The sequence below is a fragment of the Leuresthes tenuis genome, unplaced genomic scaffold (assembly GCF_036924035.1).
Source record: "Leuresthes tenuis unplaced genomic scaffold, fLeuTen1.0.hap1 SCAF_6, whole genome shotgun sequence".
In the NCBI taxonomy this organism is placed as follows: Eukaryota; Metazoa; Chordata; class Actinopteri; order Atheriniformes; family Atherinopsidae; genus Leuresthes; species Leuresthes tenuis.
The window spans coordinates 35,873,171-35,888,182 of NW_027325360.1; the positions used below are offsets into that span (position 1 = coordinate 35,873,171).

The following is a 15,012-nucleotide window of genomic DNA, read 5'->3' on the forward strand; positions in this document are numbered from 1 at the left end:
AAATCCTCTATTCTGAAAGTCCCATGTATGGACTTTCCTTTTCAAAGGTTTTGTTGTGACAATGTTTAGACAGTAAGCTTAATTTTAGTTGAGTTAACTTCAGTTAATATCTTGCATGCAAACAAGCCTCCTTTTGTTTGACCTGGCACCTTAAATATAAGTCACACACTAACATTTGAGATCTTTGCTAACCAGAACTGGACACCCAAGTTAATAACCACAATAATGTCACATGTACATAATATCATTTGAGAAATTAAACAGGGGGAAAAGAGAGCAAAGTGAGGAAAGGTGTGACAGATGAGGACCCCCAGCAGTCTAAGCCTATAACACCTTAACTATGTGTCACAGTTTAGTCATCCAATCATCAGTTCACTCCACTCCCCTGTGCACACAGCTGCCTCTCATCACATGCAATCAGCCCAGCATATAGTCACCAGCTCCACACTCTATCCTTTGCCAGATTGTTCTTTGCCATGCATGTCTTTCCAGCGTTCTCCTGCCAGCTTTACCGGTACCGACCTCGTCTGTCCCTGATTCCCTGCTCTGTCTGCCTCCTGGTAATTCGACCCAGCCTTCTGTCCCTGACCACGAACTTTGCCTCTCCTTTCCTGATTCCTGTTTGCCGGTTTCTAAACCGTTTGTCTGTCTGCCAGAGTCTCAGTAAAGCCTTGAACATTTTACCACTGTCTTCTGACTCCTTTGTACTGCAATTGGGTCCATACACCACCCGTTACACTATGGGATGTTTCAATATCACCTGAGCCGTCCCTAACTATAAGCTTTATCAAAAAGGAAAGTTTTAAGCCTAATCTTAAAAGTAGTTGGGGTGTCTGCTTCCCGGACATTTATTGGCAGCTTATTCCACAAGAGAGGGGCCTGATAACTGAAGGCTGTACCTCCCATTCTACTTTTAGAAACTCTGGGAACAACAAGTAAACCTGCAGTTTGGGAGCGAAGTGCTCTGTTAGGAAAATATCTTACAATGAGATCTTTAAGATATGATGGAGCTCGGTCATTAAGAGCTTTATATGTGAGGAGAAGAACCTTAAATTCTAATTTGAATTTAACAGGGAGCCAATGAAGAGAAGCTAAAACTGGAGAAACATGATCTCTCCTGTTAGTTCTCATCAGAACTCTGGCTGCAGCATTTTGGATCAGCTGGGGGCTTTTCAGAGAATATGTGGGACAGCCCAATAATAAAGAATTACAGTAGTCCAATCTTGAAGTAAGAAATGCATGGAGCAGCATCACCCTGAGACAGGATGTTCCTGATTTTAACAATATTACGAAGGTGAAAGAAGGCAGTCCTAGAAACCTGTTTTATATGTGTGTCAAATGATAAATTCTGGTCAAAAACGACTCCAAGGTTCCTCATTGTAGAACTAGAAGCCAAGGAAATACCATCTAGAGTAACTATATATCTAGATAATTTCTCAGTTTTGTCTGAATTTAGAAGCAGACAGTTCTGAGTCATCCAGGTCTTTGTGTCTTTAATACAGGCTTGTAGTCTGACCAACCTTTTGGTTTCATCTGGTTTCATAGATAAGTACAGCTGAGTATCATCAGCATAGAAATGGAAATGTATGATCATCATAGCTGTCTAATAATGTTACCTAATGGAAGCATGTATTAAGTAAAGTGAATTGGTCCAAGCACAGAACCCTGATGAACTCCATGACTTATTCTGGTGTGTCAGTAAGATTCTTCATTTACAAGCTGGAATCTATCAGATAAATATGACAAACCAGTCTAATGCAGTTCCTTTAATCCCAATAACATGTTCAAGTCTCTGTAACAGAATGCTGTGATCGATCGTATCAAATGCAGCACTGAGATCCAATGGGACAAGCACAGAAACAAGTCCGCTATCAGAAGCTAACAGGAGATCATTGGTAACTTTCACCAGTGCTTTTTCTGTGCTATGATGCACTCTGAATCCTGACTTAAACTCTCCAAACAGATTATTTCGATGTAAATGACCACAAAGTTGAGCTGCAACTATTTTTTCAAGAACTTTAGACAAAAAAGGGAGATTGGATATAGGTCGATAATTAGCCAACACTTCTGAATCAAGAGTAGGTTTTTTAAGTAAAGGTTTAATTACAGCAACCTTAAAAGTCTGAGGTACATATCCTATCAACAAAGACCGATTGATCAAATCCAATATGGAAGTGTCAATTAAGGGGAAAACCTCCTTGAACAGTCTGGTTGGGATTGGGTCTGAAATACAAGTTGATGGTTTAGAAGAGACAATTGCTGTTGTTAGCTCAGAGAGATCAACTGGGCAGAAGCTGTCTAAATACAAATCAGGTTCTAAAGATACTTCTAAAGCTGCTGCACTTGATGATACATTAGTGATGATAGTGGGAAGGATTCCATTAATCTTCTCTCTGATAGAAACAATTTTATTGATAAAGAATCTCGTAAAATCATCACTGCTGAGAGTTAAAGGAATACATGGCTCAACAGAGCTCAGACTCTTTGTCAGCCTGGCGACAGTGCTGAAAAGAAACCTGGGATTATTCTTATTCTCTTCTATCAATAATGAATAATAAGCAGTTCTAGCGTTACAAAGTGCTTTCTTATACGTTATTAAACTATCTTTCCAGACTAATTGAGACTCTTCTAAATTAGAGGAACGCCACTGTCTCTCCAGCTTTCTTGCAGTCTTTAAAGCACACAGCTGTGAATTATACCAAAGAGCCAACCTCTTCTGACTGATTACCTTCCTTTTCAGAGGGGCAACATTGTCCAGTGTTGTACGCATTGAAGCTTTAGTGCTGTCAACAAGAGAGTCAAGTTCTACTGGAGTAAAATTTAGGTAGCCGTTAGGTTTTGTTTTTCCAGTTTTTTCATAGTCACAGTTTAGGATTTTTGAATTCCAGCTAAGCCGCTCTTTTTGTTACAGCTCTTTGGAACAAATCCGTTTTTTTTTCAGTTTATATCTGCATCCGGGTCCTCCTTCAGCACCACCACACCACTCCTTGTGTCAACTATTACTTCAAGCAAATTAGAGAATCATGTATTTAGCTCAGCCAAAGAAAAATGTGCTAGTTACAGATGATCTGTTCACTTGGGAAAGAATATCAGAAATACAGAAAACACCATGGCACCATGGTAAATCTGATATTTCACAGAAAAATTTTTCAGAATGTTGCTGGTCTTATCACTCTTATTTGAAATAATCTTCTTGGAGACACAACAACTAGCGCTTTTATTGCCTTTTTTTGTGAAGCGTATCCATTCTTTGAACCGTCTCTTCGTTCTTGCCAATATATGTGTATGAAGATGATTTGTTGTACACAGTAAAACATTGTCTTGGATAGACTGCTGCCTTATGTGGAGTCCATATCTCGCATCTTAAATATGATTTCTGAATTTAATATTGAATCAAATAAAATTAAAACTTAATGGACCATCCATCCATTATCTGCCGCTTCTCCACATCCCAAGAGCCAGCTTCAGTAGCCTAGGATCAGACGGCCAAGGTCTCCGCCTTTGGCTGCTACCCAGCTCACATTGCACCTGACCCCCTTGGCCCCTCTCACTGGAGGTGAGCCCGTCGGAAGGGGGACCCACGTTGTATTTTCGGGCTGTGCCTGACAGACACTCCCTGCCAGGCCCCACCCCCAGGCCTGGCTCCAGGGGGAGGCCCCGGTGACCCGCGTCTGGGCAAGGGATGATGTTGTCCGAATTTATTTTTCATCATGAGGATGTTTTGAGCTGTTTTTTGGACTTAATGGACTTGAAGAATAAATCTGATTTTCCTGATGTAATTTGAACAACTCTGAATACATATTATTACTTAATCTCAAAACTGGTTAATTCTAATCAAATAAAAGAGGCATGATCGGCAAGATAACAGAACCATTAAAGATCCAATTTTATTTGTTTGTGTGTACATTTTTATACCCTACTACACAGTATCATGTTATCATGTTTTCTTTAGGTGATAGCCTGATGCTGCAGACACCACAGCAGACATAATGTGCCCATAATTTGAGTCTCTCGACTTGGATTCATCTGGAAATCTCTCCTCTAAATTTTTCTGGTTTCACCTCAATCCCATTCTGTCCAAATGGATTTGGGGAAATCAGCCTGCCCTGGTTCTGTGCCAAAACTAATGGTTGGAAGCATCAGAGTTGCTGTTGATGAGTGATCTTCAACCAGCACAAAATGCCAGAATGCCCATCACTAAGGACAACGCCCTCAACATCCTCATGCTGCTGGATGACTGGCACAGGGTTCAGACCATAAAATCTCAACAGAATGACACTCTGCATCAGGACAGTTTTGGCAACAAGGTACTTCATTCCATTCTCCAACTTTCCTCAACTTCATCCATAACCCAAAGCAAAGAAAGTTACACTTATACTTTATTATAAAAAAACCTTTATTAAAAAAAACATTATTTTTTATTTTACAAGGTTCTTGATACATTTTCAGGTTTTTGTGAATATGTGTGGTATTTGTCCAAACTATTGTTACTCTTTACTCACAATTTTTTTATAACTAGATTATACATATGAAGTAAACTGTATCCAGCTCCACAGAACTCCTCCTAAATTGAGTTTATATTAATTTATTTTTTCCCCTTTGCACACACACACACTGACAGGTCATCTCCAGAATTCCAATCAGGGCAACCTTGAATTTAGCGTGAGAATTAACAGGAGAATTTTTGTCTTCTGGATTAAGTGGGTTTCTGGAACAAAACATTCATGGACTAAAGTTTAGAATATCACATTACTGGAATGCTACTATACCAACAGCTCCAGTGATAGGAGATACATGCATAGTTCAAAACCCAACATCTAAACTAACAAAGAAACTACTTCTGACCCAGTGTTCAAATGATCTGAAACATTAGAACATGACTACAACCCATCATTTAGACTCTTTTGATTTTCATCTTGGCAGCTTAATTGGTGATCAAGCTCTCAGAAATCAGAATTTTTGTGGATGCATTGTATTAGCGTTAGCATAGCACAACTTTGATGTGAAAGCTTTAACAGAGTTAGGAAGAGTCAGAGGAAGGCTTTCTGTGGATGTGTCTTGATGTCTGTGATTAACTCTGAGTGAATATATTAATTGTTTGCTAATGTCCCTTATTCCTCCTCTAGGATGAGGACCACCAGAATGGTGAAAGGGACAGTATGTGCAGTAGCAGCAGCATTAACAGTGATCATATGGAGGACATCCCCCTATGCCTGGCTGCTATTAAAAAGTTGGGAGAGTACATTAAGTTGAACTTCCTGGAGAGTGACACAGAACTATCAAACAGCCTGTCCTCCTACAGTGAGGGGCTAGATGTTGAGGTTCATGCTGTTTCTGTCAGGAAAAATGAAGGGGATGGGGCTGAATTTGGCCTCAGTTTTGGGAATATCCCTATATTTGGAGATCCTGAAGTAAGAAAAAGGAGAGCCTCAAGGAAGAGGAGGGACCAGGGCTCCATCATTGATGTGGGATGCATCTGGGTGACAGAAGTGAGGAAGAGGAGTCCAGCAGCCTGCTGTGGGCATATCAGGCTGAGAGACGAACTGCTGTCACTGAATGGGCAACTGATGGTGGGAGTAGATGTCAGTGGAGCCAGGTAAGACTGCAGCTTTCTGTAGTACCCTAACAGTACATAAAGACAGTAAGTCATTGTAGGGGTCTATGGGTTTTCAGTGTTCTTTGTTCTGATTCCCATGTTTTTCTGTGTCTGTTTGATTTAGTTCTTAGTAGATCTATGTTTAATTTACTGTAATTTGTTTCCTCCATCTGTTTCATGATTCTGAGGTAGGCTTGTTTTCTGCTCACCTTGTACACCTGGATTCATTTTGCAAACTACTACCACCTACCCTTTCTTTGTCATTAGCTGCCTCAGTATAAATAACTAGTTTCCTTGTACAGTACCATATCCTCGTCTTCACCATATTAGTTTCCCATAAGTCAGTATTCAGTGTTTCTGTTCAGCCTTTGCATTTTCTACCACTGCAGCGCTTTTTCTTTTTTTCTAAATAAAATCTTAAATTTGGATTACTGCCTGCCACCTGCTCATCAGCCGCTATTTGCGTCCTCCCCTTCACCCCTTCATGACACACACTGCATTATTCAGTCATTTATTAAATCAAAGCAACAATCATGTCATGCTCTATAGAAGGCATGCTGCATTTTGCACAATATTGCCATGAACAAGGGTCTCCCACTACCTGAACCAGCCCAGGCAGACCAGAAGGTGTTGTGCCAGAAGACCCCTCATGGACCGCCCCATCAAAGTGCCATCATGATGAGGCAACTGATTGCACGACTTTAGTTGCAGCCATCAAGCACCTGCCCATAGCGAGACGTTTTTTTCTCAGTTTACGAATTACACGGAATTAACAGCACTCGTAATTGCTTTCTTTGCTTTAGTAGGTCCTGCAATTCCACCGCTGACACTGCTAAAAATGACAGATTTTCCTTTTTGGATCTCTGAAAGCAGAACTTTAATCAAAGAGGCCCATAAACCTCTTCTTTTTGCGCCTTGATGCCATTCTCACGACTCAACACTCAACAGTTCCTGGCACAGAGAGAGGAAGCGTAGCCTTATATGGCATTATTTTGGGCCTGGAGTATGCAAATTTACTATATTCGTGCACGTGAACTTAAATATGCACAGGTGGCATTCATCAATTACACATGTCGTTTACACACTTTTTCGAAGTTAAGAGCATTTGTTGAATCTGACATGGCGTGTTCGTACGAGACCTTACAAAAAAAGTGAGAGAAGTTTAGAATAAATGTACTAAAATTTTCTTGCATGAGGCCCATTGTATTTAAAATTCAGGTCAGATAAATGATAAGTCCTGTAACAACCAACAATTGAGACATGGAGGGTTTTGGAGACCTCAAGATGGAATTAAAGTTAAATTTGTTCTATTTCTGTCCACTCAGCATGTTAACTCATTCAAACAAATGAGCTCTGCTGAGCTGCATTAATATATTAATATTTCTGAGTGCTACTTTTTACGTTGCAATGTATCGTAGCTTGTACTAACTCATGGGTTTTGATCATTCTTTATAAATCTGCATTTAAGTTTGTTCTATTCTCCCAAACTGCTGGGCCATCACTCCCACTGGAAGCGTTAAAATAAACATGACAGAATGTTCATTTTATGCTTTTTAGTGCTTTATATAACAAGACAAAAGTAACAACTGAAAAACTATCTTACCTTATATAAAGTCAAGAGGGTTATAATTCACAAACTTTACCCGCTATTCAGATGCCATCTGGTGTGGTCATCTGTTAAAAAGAGCATCTAGTGGCACTAGATATTAAATAAGCCCCATCTGGAATTAGAAATGTAATGTAACACCTGGTGTTTATTAAACAGTGTGTTGCTGATCCACCTTCCCTTCCTGTGAGTCATTTAGGCCATTGTTACTGTGCTTGATTAACAAGTTTTAGTCACAAGATGCAATATGTGAATGGTTGTGAAACCGCTTGGAGTGGAGTGACGATACTGCATTGTAAGTGCTAGGTTGGTCATGTCTGAGGAAAAATCCTTAAACAGAAGATGTTACCTCAGATTTCAACTACTGTTATGGAAGTTTTCAATCGCTTCCTTCCTAATACCTCTGATGAGCAATGGAATAGAGAAACTTACTTTTTCTGCCGGCCGGCTAAGTTTTTATTCTTCGTTGCAAGGAAAAAGATCAGTCCACACCATTCAGCGGGAATGGTATGAAAAGATACAGACAAGGAATACAGAGCATTTATACCCGAGGAGGGGGCTTTGTTCTTTAGGTGTGTAACCACACCTCCAGGGGGGTAGGATGCAGTCTTGATGGTAATTAAGAAACAGGAGGTTAAAACAATTATCTTGTCTGAGTGTTAATTAAGAGGTAAATATTTTAAAACAATTAGCGTGTCTGGGTGATACAAATGGTTAATGTGGATTGGAGAGTCTGTCAGTCCTGAGACATAAATTTTACCATCACACTACCTAATACATAAAATGCATCATTGGTAGTGTTACACTTTTCTAACACCTAGTGGTGCCTGTAAAAGTATTTAATATATGCCGGGTGTCATTAAATAGGAGCCAAATGACGTTTTAAGAGGTGGGAAAAATTGGCACACTAACTTACTCACTGAACCTCTTTGGTAAATCCACAAACAGGATTTACCTGGGAGCAAACTGTTGGCAAATCTGTCCAAATGTGTGAAAGGTAAGAAAGGAGAAATCACTCAGATTAATCAATGTAGGAATACTGTGAGAACACATGACAGGATGCAGGAACGTAGATGGGCTGACAAAGTTTAAACAAAAACACAATCAATTGCATAAGGAAGAACAGGAAAAGCAGTCACAAATTTAGGACCGACTGCTCCTTTGTGAGGGACTCCTCACTGTGTACTGTGGGATTTTATTCTTTGTTTTATCACCCTAAGTAAGGATGTTACTTTGTTTGTCTAAAAACTGTAAAGAGAAATGCAAAGTAGAATTTATTCTGAGACAAAACAGCAAATAGTGCAAATATTCCCACGTATTTACTCTTGTTTTCTAGTTAGTTTAGCAAAACAAACAACACTCTAAAAGTTGTTTTCAGTGAACAGTAAAGAGAAAGCCACCAGCCCAACAAGTGTTTAGTTTCAAATTCCTAAATCCATGTCATCCAATTTCTTATTCCAGTTTAGTTATTAAATAAAATACAGAGCTGAAATAAGAATTATATTTTTCACTGAAATGTACTCCATGTAATGACAAGACGTTACTCTTTTACAGTTACCTGGCTAACCAGTGCTGGAACAGAGGAAGCATCTATCTGATCCTGTTGCGGAGAGTCAAGCGAAAGGCTCCCCTCCCTCCTTGTGATGTTAGTGAAGGTCTCAATATTCCTGTCAGCAGTGACAACTGTGAGGACAAACAGGACCAGCAGCAGGGAAGAGCTGCCTCTGAGGCTGCCAACAGCTCTGCAATCTGCAAACGCACCCGCAAGTTTGGTGTCATATCACGATCATCATTTAATCAAGACAGGACTGACTTAGAAGTCAAGAGTTGTTACAATAACTATAGTTGCGTTCTTATAGAGAAAAGCTCAGACTCTTTTCCTCAGGAAAGAACTGTTCATGTGCACAGGGGAGTTGCTGCTACATTACCTGCAAGAGGGTCCAGTCAGCCGTTAGAATGCAAAATGAATTCTTACATCAGTGAGCCATCAAGCCAAGTAAGACACATTACTGACATACAGGGTGGGAATTTAATTTAAAAAGGATTTATGTTACTCACAATCTCACTTGTGCTTTAATTGTTAAGACAAAAGAATAAACCAGCCTACTTCAGTAAATAAATATATACTGTTGTGACATATGCCAAACAATCCTGTGTCATATATTTCCTGATTTTTTTTTTTTTTGTTTGTGCTCTTTTTCTTAGCCCAGAGAGGGTAGCCACATATGGAAGATGCATATGGTAAAGAGTCAGGAGGGTCTCGGCATACACATAACAGGGGGACGTGGCTCCAAGCGCTCTCCTCATGGCATCATTATAGCTCATATAGAAGAGGGAGGGGCCATTCACAGGTACGTTTCATTCCAGTTAGCTTCAGTACGGTTCACATTTTTGTGTGTGTGTGTGTGTGTGTGTGTGTGTGTTATGGTTCATAGTGTGAGGATGTAGAAAGAGGATAAAAATGCAGGACTACCATACAAGCAGGCGCGACAGGTGGTAGATGAATGATGGTTTAATAAAACCAAACAAAGGTGCTGCTGATACAGGATCATAAAACTGCAAGAAACAAGGACTGAACACAGACTGACAGAATAACAACAGGAAAATGACCAAACAGAAAAAAGAAACGGCAAAAACAGGTCCAGAACCTGGTTAAAGGGCCAACAAGGCGGCATAGCCTAGGGCTGGAATGCAGGCAGCGAAGATTGGAGCGCTGAAGGGTAAAGCACTGTAGGCAGAAGATCTGATGAGCCGCCACCTAGCAGAAATACTCAAAAAGAATCTCTTCTCCTAGTGTCAGCCTTTGACTGTAGCTATGGATAGGTCTGGTGGCTGTGGACAGAATAGTCCCCTGGCTTCTGTCTGGGTCAGATCATTCTGTCACGGTTCATAATGAGAAGAAGGAGATAAAGGACACAAATGCAGGACTACCATACAAGCAGGTAAGGCAGGTGATGATGAACAATGGTTTAATTAACTAAATGAAGGCACTGCCGAGGGAGGATTAAAAAACCTCAAACAGAAGACTATAAGAAACAAGGACCAATGTCCTTGTTAATTAGATGTGACAAGGCAGCTGTAAAACTTGCAGAAGTGAACTAAAGATCAGGATATATCAAAATAAAACAGGAAATAACATAGGGAAACTAAGAAACAAAAGTCAGAGTAAAACCAAATCACAAAAACTCAGAGATGCAAAAATGTTCAGATAGTTCAGGTATCTGAATTGTTAAAGCATTACTCAGAATATTTTTTTCTGGGTCAGTATGATAAGTTTTTTTTCCTGATGTGCATGGTTGTATGTGTTACAGGGATGGACGTCTTCATGCTGGTGATGAGTTACTGATGATTAATGGTCAGTCTCTGGTGGGTCTCACACATCAGGAGGCTGTAGATATCCTCCGCTCCACTACTGGTCTGGTCCAGCTGGTGGTGTCCACCACAGTAAATGTATATACACACACATGCACGCACACATCTTTCTATCTTCATGGTGATATGTTATTGCAATAATGCATTCCCCCGCCCTTTACCGTACCTTATAGCTGAATGCCTCACCCCTTAACTCTAACCTTAAACATAACTTTAACATAATTCAAACTGACCATAAATCCAAGTTTCCTTAAATATGTGGGACCCACCATTTGGTTCCCATTAAACCCATTAAACCATAGAGGTATAGTGGGCTCCCAGTCAAATACTGAAGTACGAGAACACACACATCTTGTTTCACTAAAAGAACAACTAGTCTAGCTCACACGATGCATTCACTTAACCCAAGCTTAACCATAAAAAAAAAAAAAAACTGAGTACAGGTTCAGTCATTGAATCAGCTTGAATGAAAGCAAGCTGATCGTCACAGCTGAGGTACTCCATATCCGCAGGACTGTAAATGGAATAATAATTCTTAACTTTTGAATGTTCATATGCGGCCGTGAAAATCAGTGCATAAAGATGGACACAACGTACCACTGGAATGTTTAATTTGAAGTGGGAATTGTCGTGACTCCTCATTTGATATTTCTCCATCTTTGTACTCCAATTTGCACACGATAAGCATCATTGCACTGCTTGATGTTTGATTCAGGACATGTTGATTGAATGTGTCTGTGAGGGTGTCTGTGCAGTTTTAAATTTCAGTTGGCTTTTTTGTAAAGAGCTGTAGATGCTCTCTTTCAGTATTTATTTTATCTCCTCCAGTTCCAAAGAACACACAACCAATGTTCCTCAATGAGTAACTGCATCATTTAATTGTCTTGATCTTTGTGCAGACTTTTGATTATCACATAAATGTGTCATGAATTTGTAAATGTCCAAATCTGATGATGACAGCCTCTTTGGACTAAAGACCTCATAGATAGATAGCACATAGATTGGCCCCTTAGTTCTAGTGAAAGTAACCCTGAGTTCTTCAGCATGCCAAGAGATTTTGGACAATTTCATACTCCCAACTTTGTGGAAACAGTTTGGGGATGGCCCCTTCCTGTTCCAACATGACTGCACACCAGTGCACTGGATGAGCGAGTTTGGTGTGGAAGAACTTGACTGGCCTGCACAGAGTCCTGACCTCAACCTGATAGAACACCTTTGGGATGAATTAGAGCAGAGACTGCAAGCCAAGCCTTCTCATCCAACATCGGTGTCTGACCTCACAAATGCGTTTCTGGAAGAATGGTCAAAAATTCCAATAAACACACTCCTAAACCTTGTGGAAAGCTTGCCCAGAAGAGTTGATGCTGTTATAGCTGCAAAGGATGGACCAACATCATATTAAACCCTATGGATTAAGAATGGGTTGTCACTTAAGTTTGTTTATGTGTAAAGACAGATCAGCAAATACTTTTGGCAATATAGTGTATGTTGAAAATGTAATATGCATAAATAAAAATGACAGACACTTCAAATGCAAACACCTTCTCTTCCTGTCCCTGCAGGAGGAGTCAGAAGTCGATTTTGAACACTTCCCGTCCACCAGTCTGCCGGACTTAATCAGCAACTGCAGATCATCTTCCTCCCTGCCACATACTTTCCCCCCATGTCTTCAGAACCCCTACCTGGTACACACAAATATTATGCTGTGGATGTTGGAGAGCATGTCTTCATAGCCCTTATATTAGTGTGCTTCTATCTATAGTACCAATGACTTTCACAAAGCTTACCTTAAGCAGAGTTGTTCCAGTTGGGGGCTTGTCTGGGATAAAATTTTCCATTCTAGAAAGATTGTTAGGTTTGAGGTAATTTGCCATGTTTAATTTTGCTGTTACTACCCCGTGACAAAAGAGGTATGATTAATAGAAGTGGAGACATTTTCTATTTAGTGTCAGTGTGTACAAATAAGAACAGTCCTTTTTAAAGTGGAGCGTAATCTGAAATAGGTCCTTATAATTAGAGGCAGAATTTTGATCAAACTGTATTTATAGACGTAATATGGCATATAAAAAAAAAACAAGCAGTCCATCCACTGTTTATTCCCGCTTCATCTTGTTCAGGGTCAGGGTTGAGTATTGATTTAGGAAAAGGTAAAGTTCACCTCTGACAGTGCAAGAAAACCAGCTCATCGCAAAGTTAACACAGAGTCAAATGAGACAAATAACCAGGCACACTCATAGTCAGTGGCAGTCCTTAGTTGATTAAAGAAAAAATAGTTTAAGACAACTTTTCTGTGTGCCTTTGCAGTTGACTCGCATGGAGAAACGAGAGGATTTAAATCAGGGGGAGAAACCCAAAAGATCCTGCTGCAGCTCCACAAGCATGAAGCTGTGCAGCCAATCCCAAGGTTGGTGCTTAATGTAAAAAAATGTTATAAAACAAATGCTTTTCCTGTGATTATTTACTTTTTGTGCTTACGCACCAAACAGCAGTTTAGACTACCCACCCTTTTTGTAGTCCCTGGAGGAGTCCACTGGAGAGCGCTCCTGAAAGAGACTCCCTCGTTGTGCTGGGGGACTTCAATGCTCACGTGGGCAATGACAGTGTTCATTCATTCTTCTTACAGTATTGGTGAAATAAAGACAGATAATGCCTTATTTAGAGGCTGCATCGTCATTGCCCCATTCACTCCGTTGTATGGATATACGTCTATCGCGAGTTATCTAAATAGCTCCCGAAGGACGCTGACTTTCGCCAAACTGTTCTCGGTGAGAAGATAAACGTATTTTATGCCAGAAATGGTCTAGGTTTAAACATACCGGAGTTCCCCTTTAATCAGTGATTAAGTGGTTAGCAGTGTTGCCTCACAGCGAGAGGGTTCCAGGTTTGATCCCCACCTGGGGCCTTTCTGTATGGAGTTTGCATGTTCTCCCCGTGTATAAGTGGGTCCTCCCGTCTCTCACCCGATGACCACTGGGATAGGCTCCAGCCCTCTGAGCCCTTGTTGGCTCTGGGGTGCCCTCTCTCGGAGGTAGTAAACAAATGGCACTGGTCATTCTAATACTTAATGCCACTTAATGAGAGACATGCCTGAGGTAGGTTGTCAAGTGCAGCACTCTGTACAAAAGTTGTGTATTATTGTGATTGATATGTACAGAATTAATACAAGTTCAGTTCAGTTTTATTTATATAGTGCCAAATCTCAACATCATCCCAAGGCACTTCAAGGATACAGTCCAATTAAAGCCAATTGAATACAATTCACTGTAATACAATCATATACCAATCAAATAAAATGAATTGAATTTCAGTTTGGTCAAGTTCCTACTGAGCCATTTAAAGCTAAGGAAATCAACAGGCTGCACTGAAACTTCTCTTCAATCCTATCTTCCGTCCTGAGCGTGCAAAAGGCAATGGTAGAAAGAAACGACTCCCTCTTAACAGGAAGAAACTTTTAGCAGAACCAGACTCAGGAAGGGTGGCCATCCGCCTCGACCAGCTGGGGTTTGAGAAGAGAGAAAAGAGGGGATAACAAACGCCGCAACACCATTCAAAGGATACCTGTTGAGACAGGGAAACACAAGTTAATGACCACAATAATGTCACATGTACATAATATCATTTGAGAGATTAAACAGGGGTAAAAAGAGAGCAAAGTGAGGAAAGATATGACGTAAGAGTAGCAATTGAAGCTTATAGCAGCTTAACTATGGGATGTTTCAGGGTCATCTGAGCCATCCCTAACTATAAGCTTTATCAAAAAGGAAAGTTTTAAGTCTAATTTTAAAGTTAGAGAGGGTGTTTACTGACAGCTAGTTCCACAGGAGAGGGGCCTGATCTCATCAGAACTCTGGCTGCAGCATTTTGGATCAGCTGGAGGCTTTTCAGAGAATATGTGGGACAGCCCAATAATAAGGAATTACAGTAATCCAGTCTTGAAGTAACAAATGCATCAAGCAGTTTTTCTGCATCACTCTGAGACAGGATGTTCCTGATTTTAGCAATATTACGAAGCTGAAAGAAGGCAGTCTTAGAAACCTGTTTTATATGTCCGTCAAATGATAAATTCTGGTCAAAAATAACTCCAATATTCTTCACTGTTTCTCCCTGAAGCGCTCAGGTACACAGAGTCAGTTTTGTCTGAATTTAGAGCAGACAGTTCTGAGTCATCCAGGTCTTTATGTCTTTAAGACAGGCTTGTAGTCTGACCAACCTATTGGTTTCATCTGGTTTCATAGATAAGAACAGCTGAGTGTCAGCGGCATAACAATGGAAATGTATGCCAAGCCGTCTCATAATGTTTTTTGCTAATGGATTGAAAAGATAGTGAAAAGAATCGGTCCAAGCACAGATCCCTGAGGAACTCCATGACTTACTGTGGTGTGTGAGGAAGATTCTTCATTTACAAGAACAAACTGGAATTTGTCAGATAAATATTACT

General features: G+C 40.3%; 1 protein-coding gene across 1 annotated transcript in view; it reads left to right on the forward strand.

The window, feature by feature from the left end:
- Positions 1–15,012, forward strand: part of pdzd2 (PDZ domain containing 2) — a 58,326-nt gene that overhangs the window by 14,010 nt on the left and 29,304 nt on the right. Inside the window, exons 2-8 of the mRNA XM_072388601.1 lie at positions 3,953–4,307; positions 5,127–5,596; positions 8,757–9,198; positions 9,408–9,553; positions 10,514–10,652; positions 12,137–12,259; positions 12,879–12,978. Of these exons, the coding sequence (XP_072244702.1) occupies positions 4,155–4,307; positions 5,127–5,596; positions 8,757–9,198; positions 9,408–9,553; positions 10,514–10,652; positions 12,137–12,259; positions 12,879–12,978 (1,573 nt within the window). The 5' untranslated portion in view covers positions 3,953–4,154. The remainder of the gene's footprint in view (positions 1–3,952; positions 4,308–5,126; positions 5,597–8,756; positions 9,199–9,407; positions 9,554–10,513; positions 10,653–12,136; positions 12,260–12,878; positions 12,979–15,012) is intronic.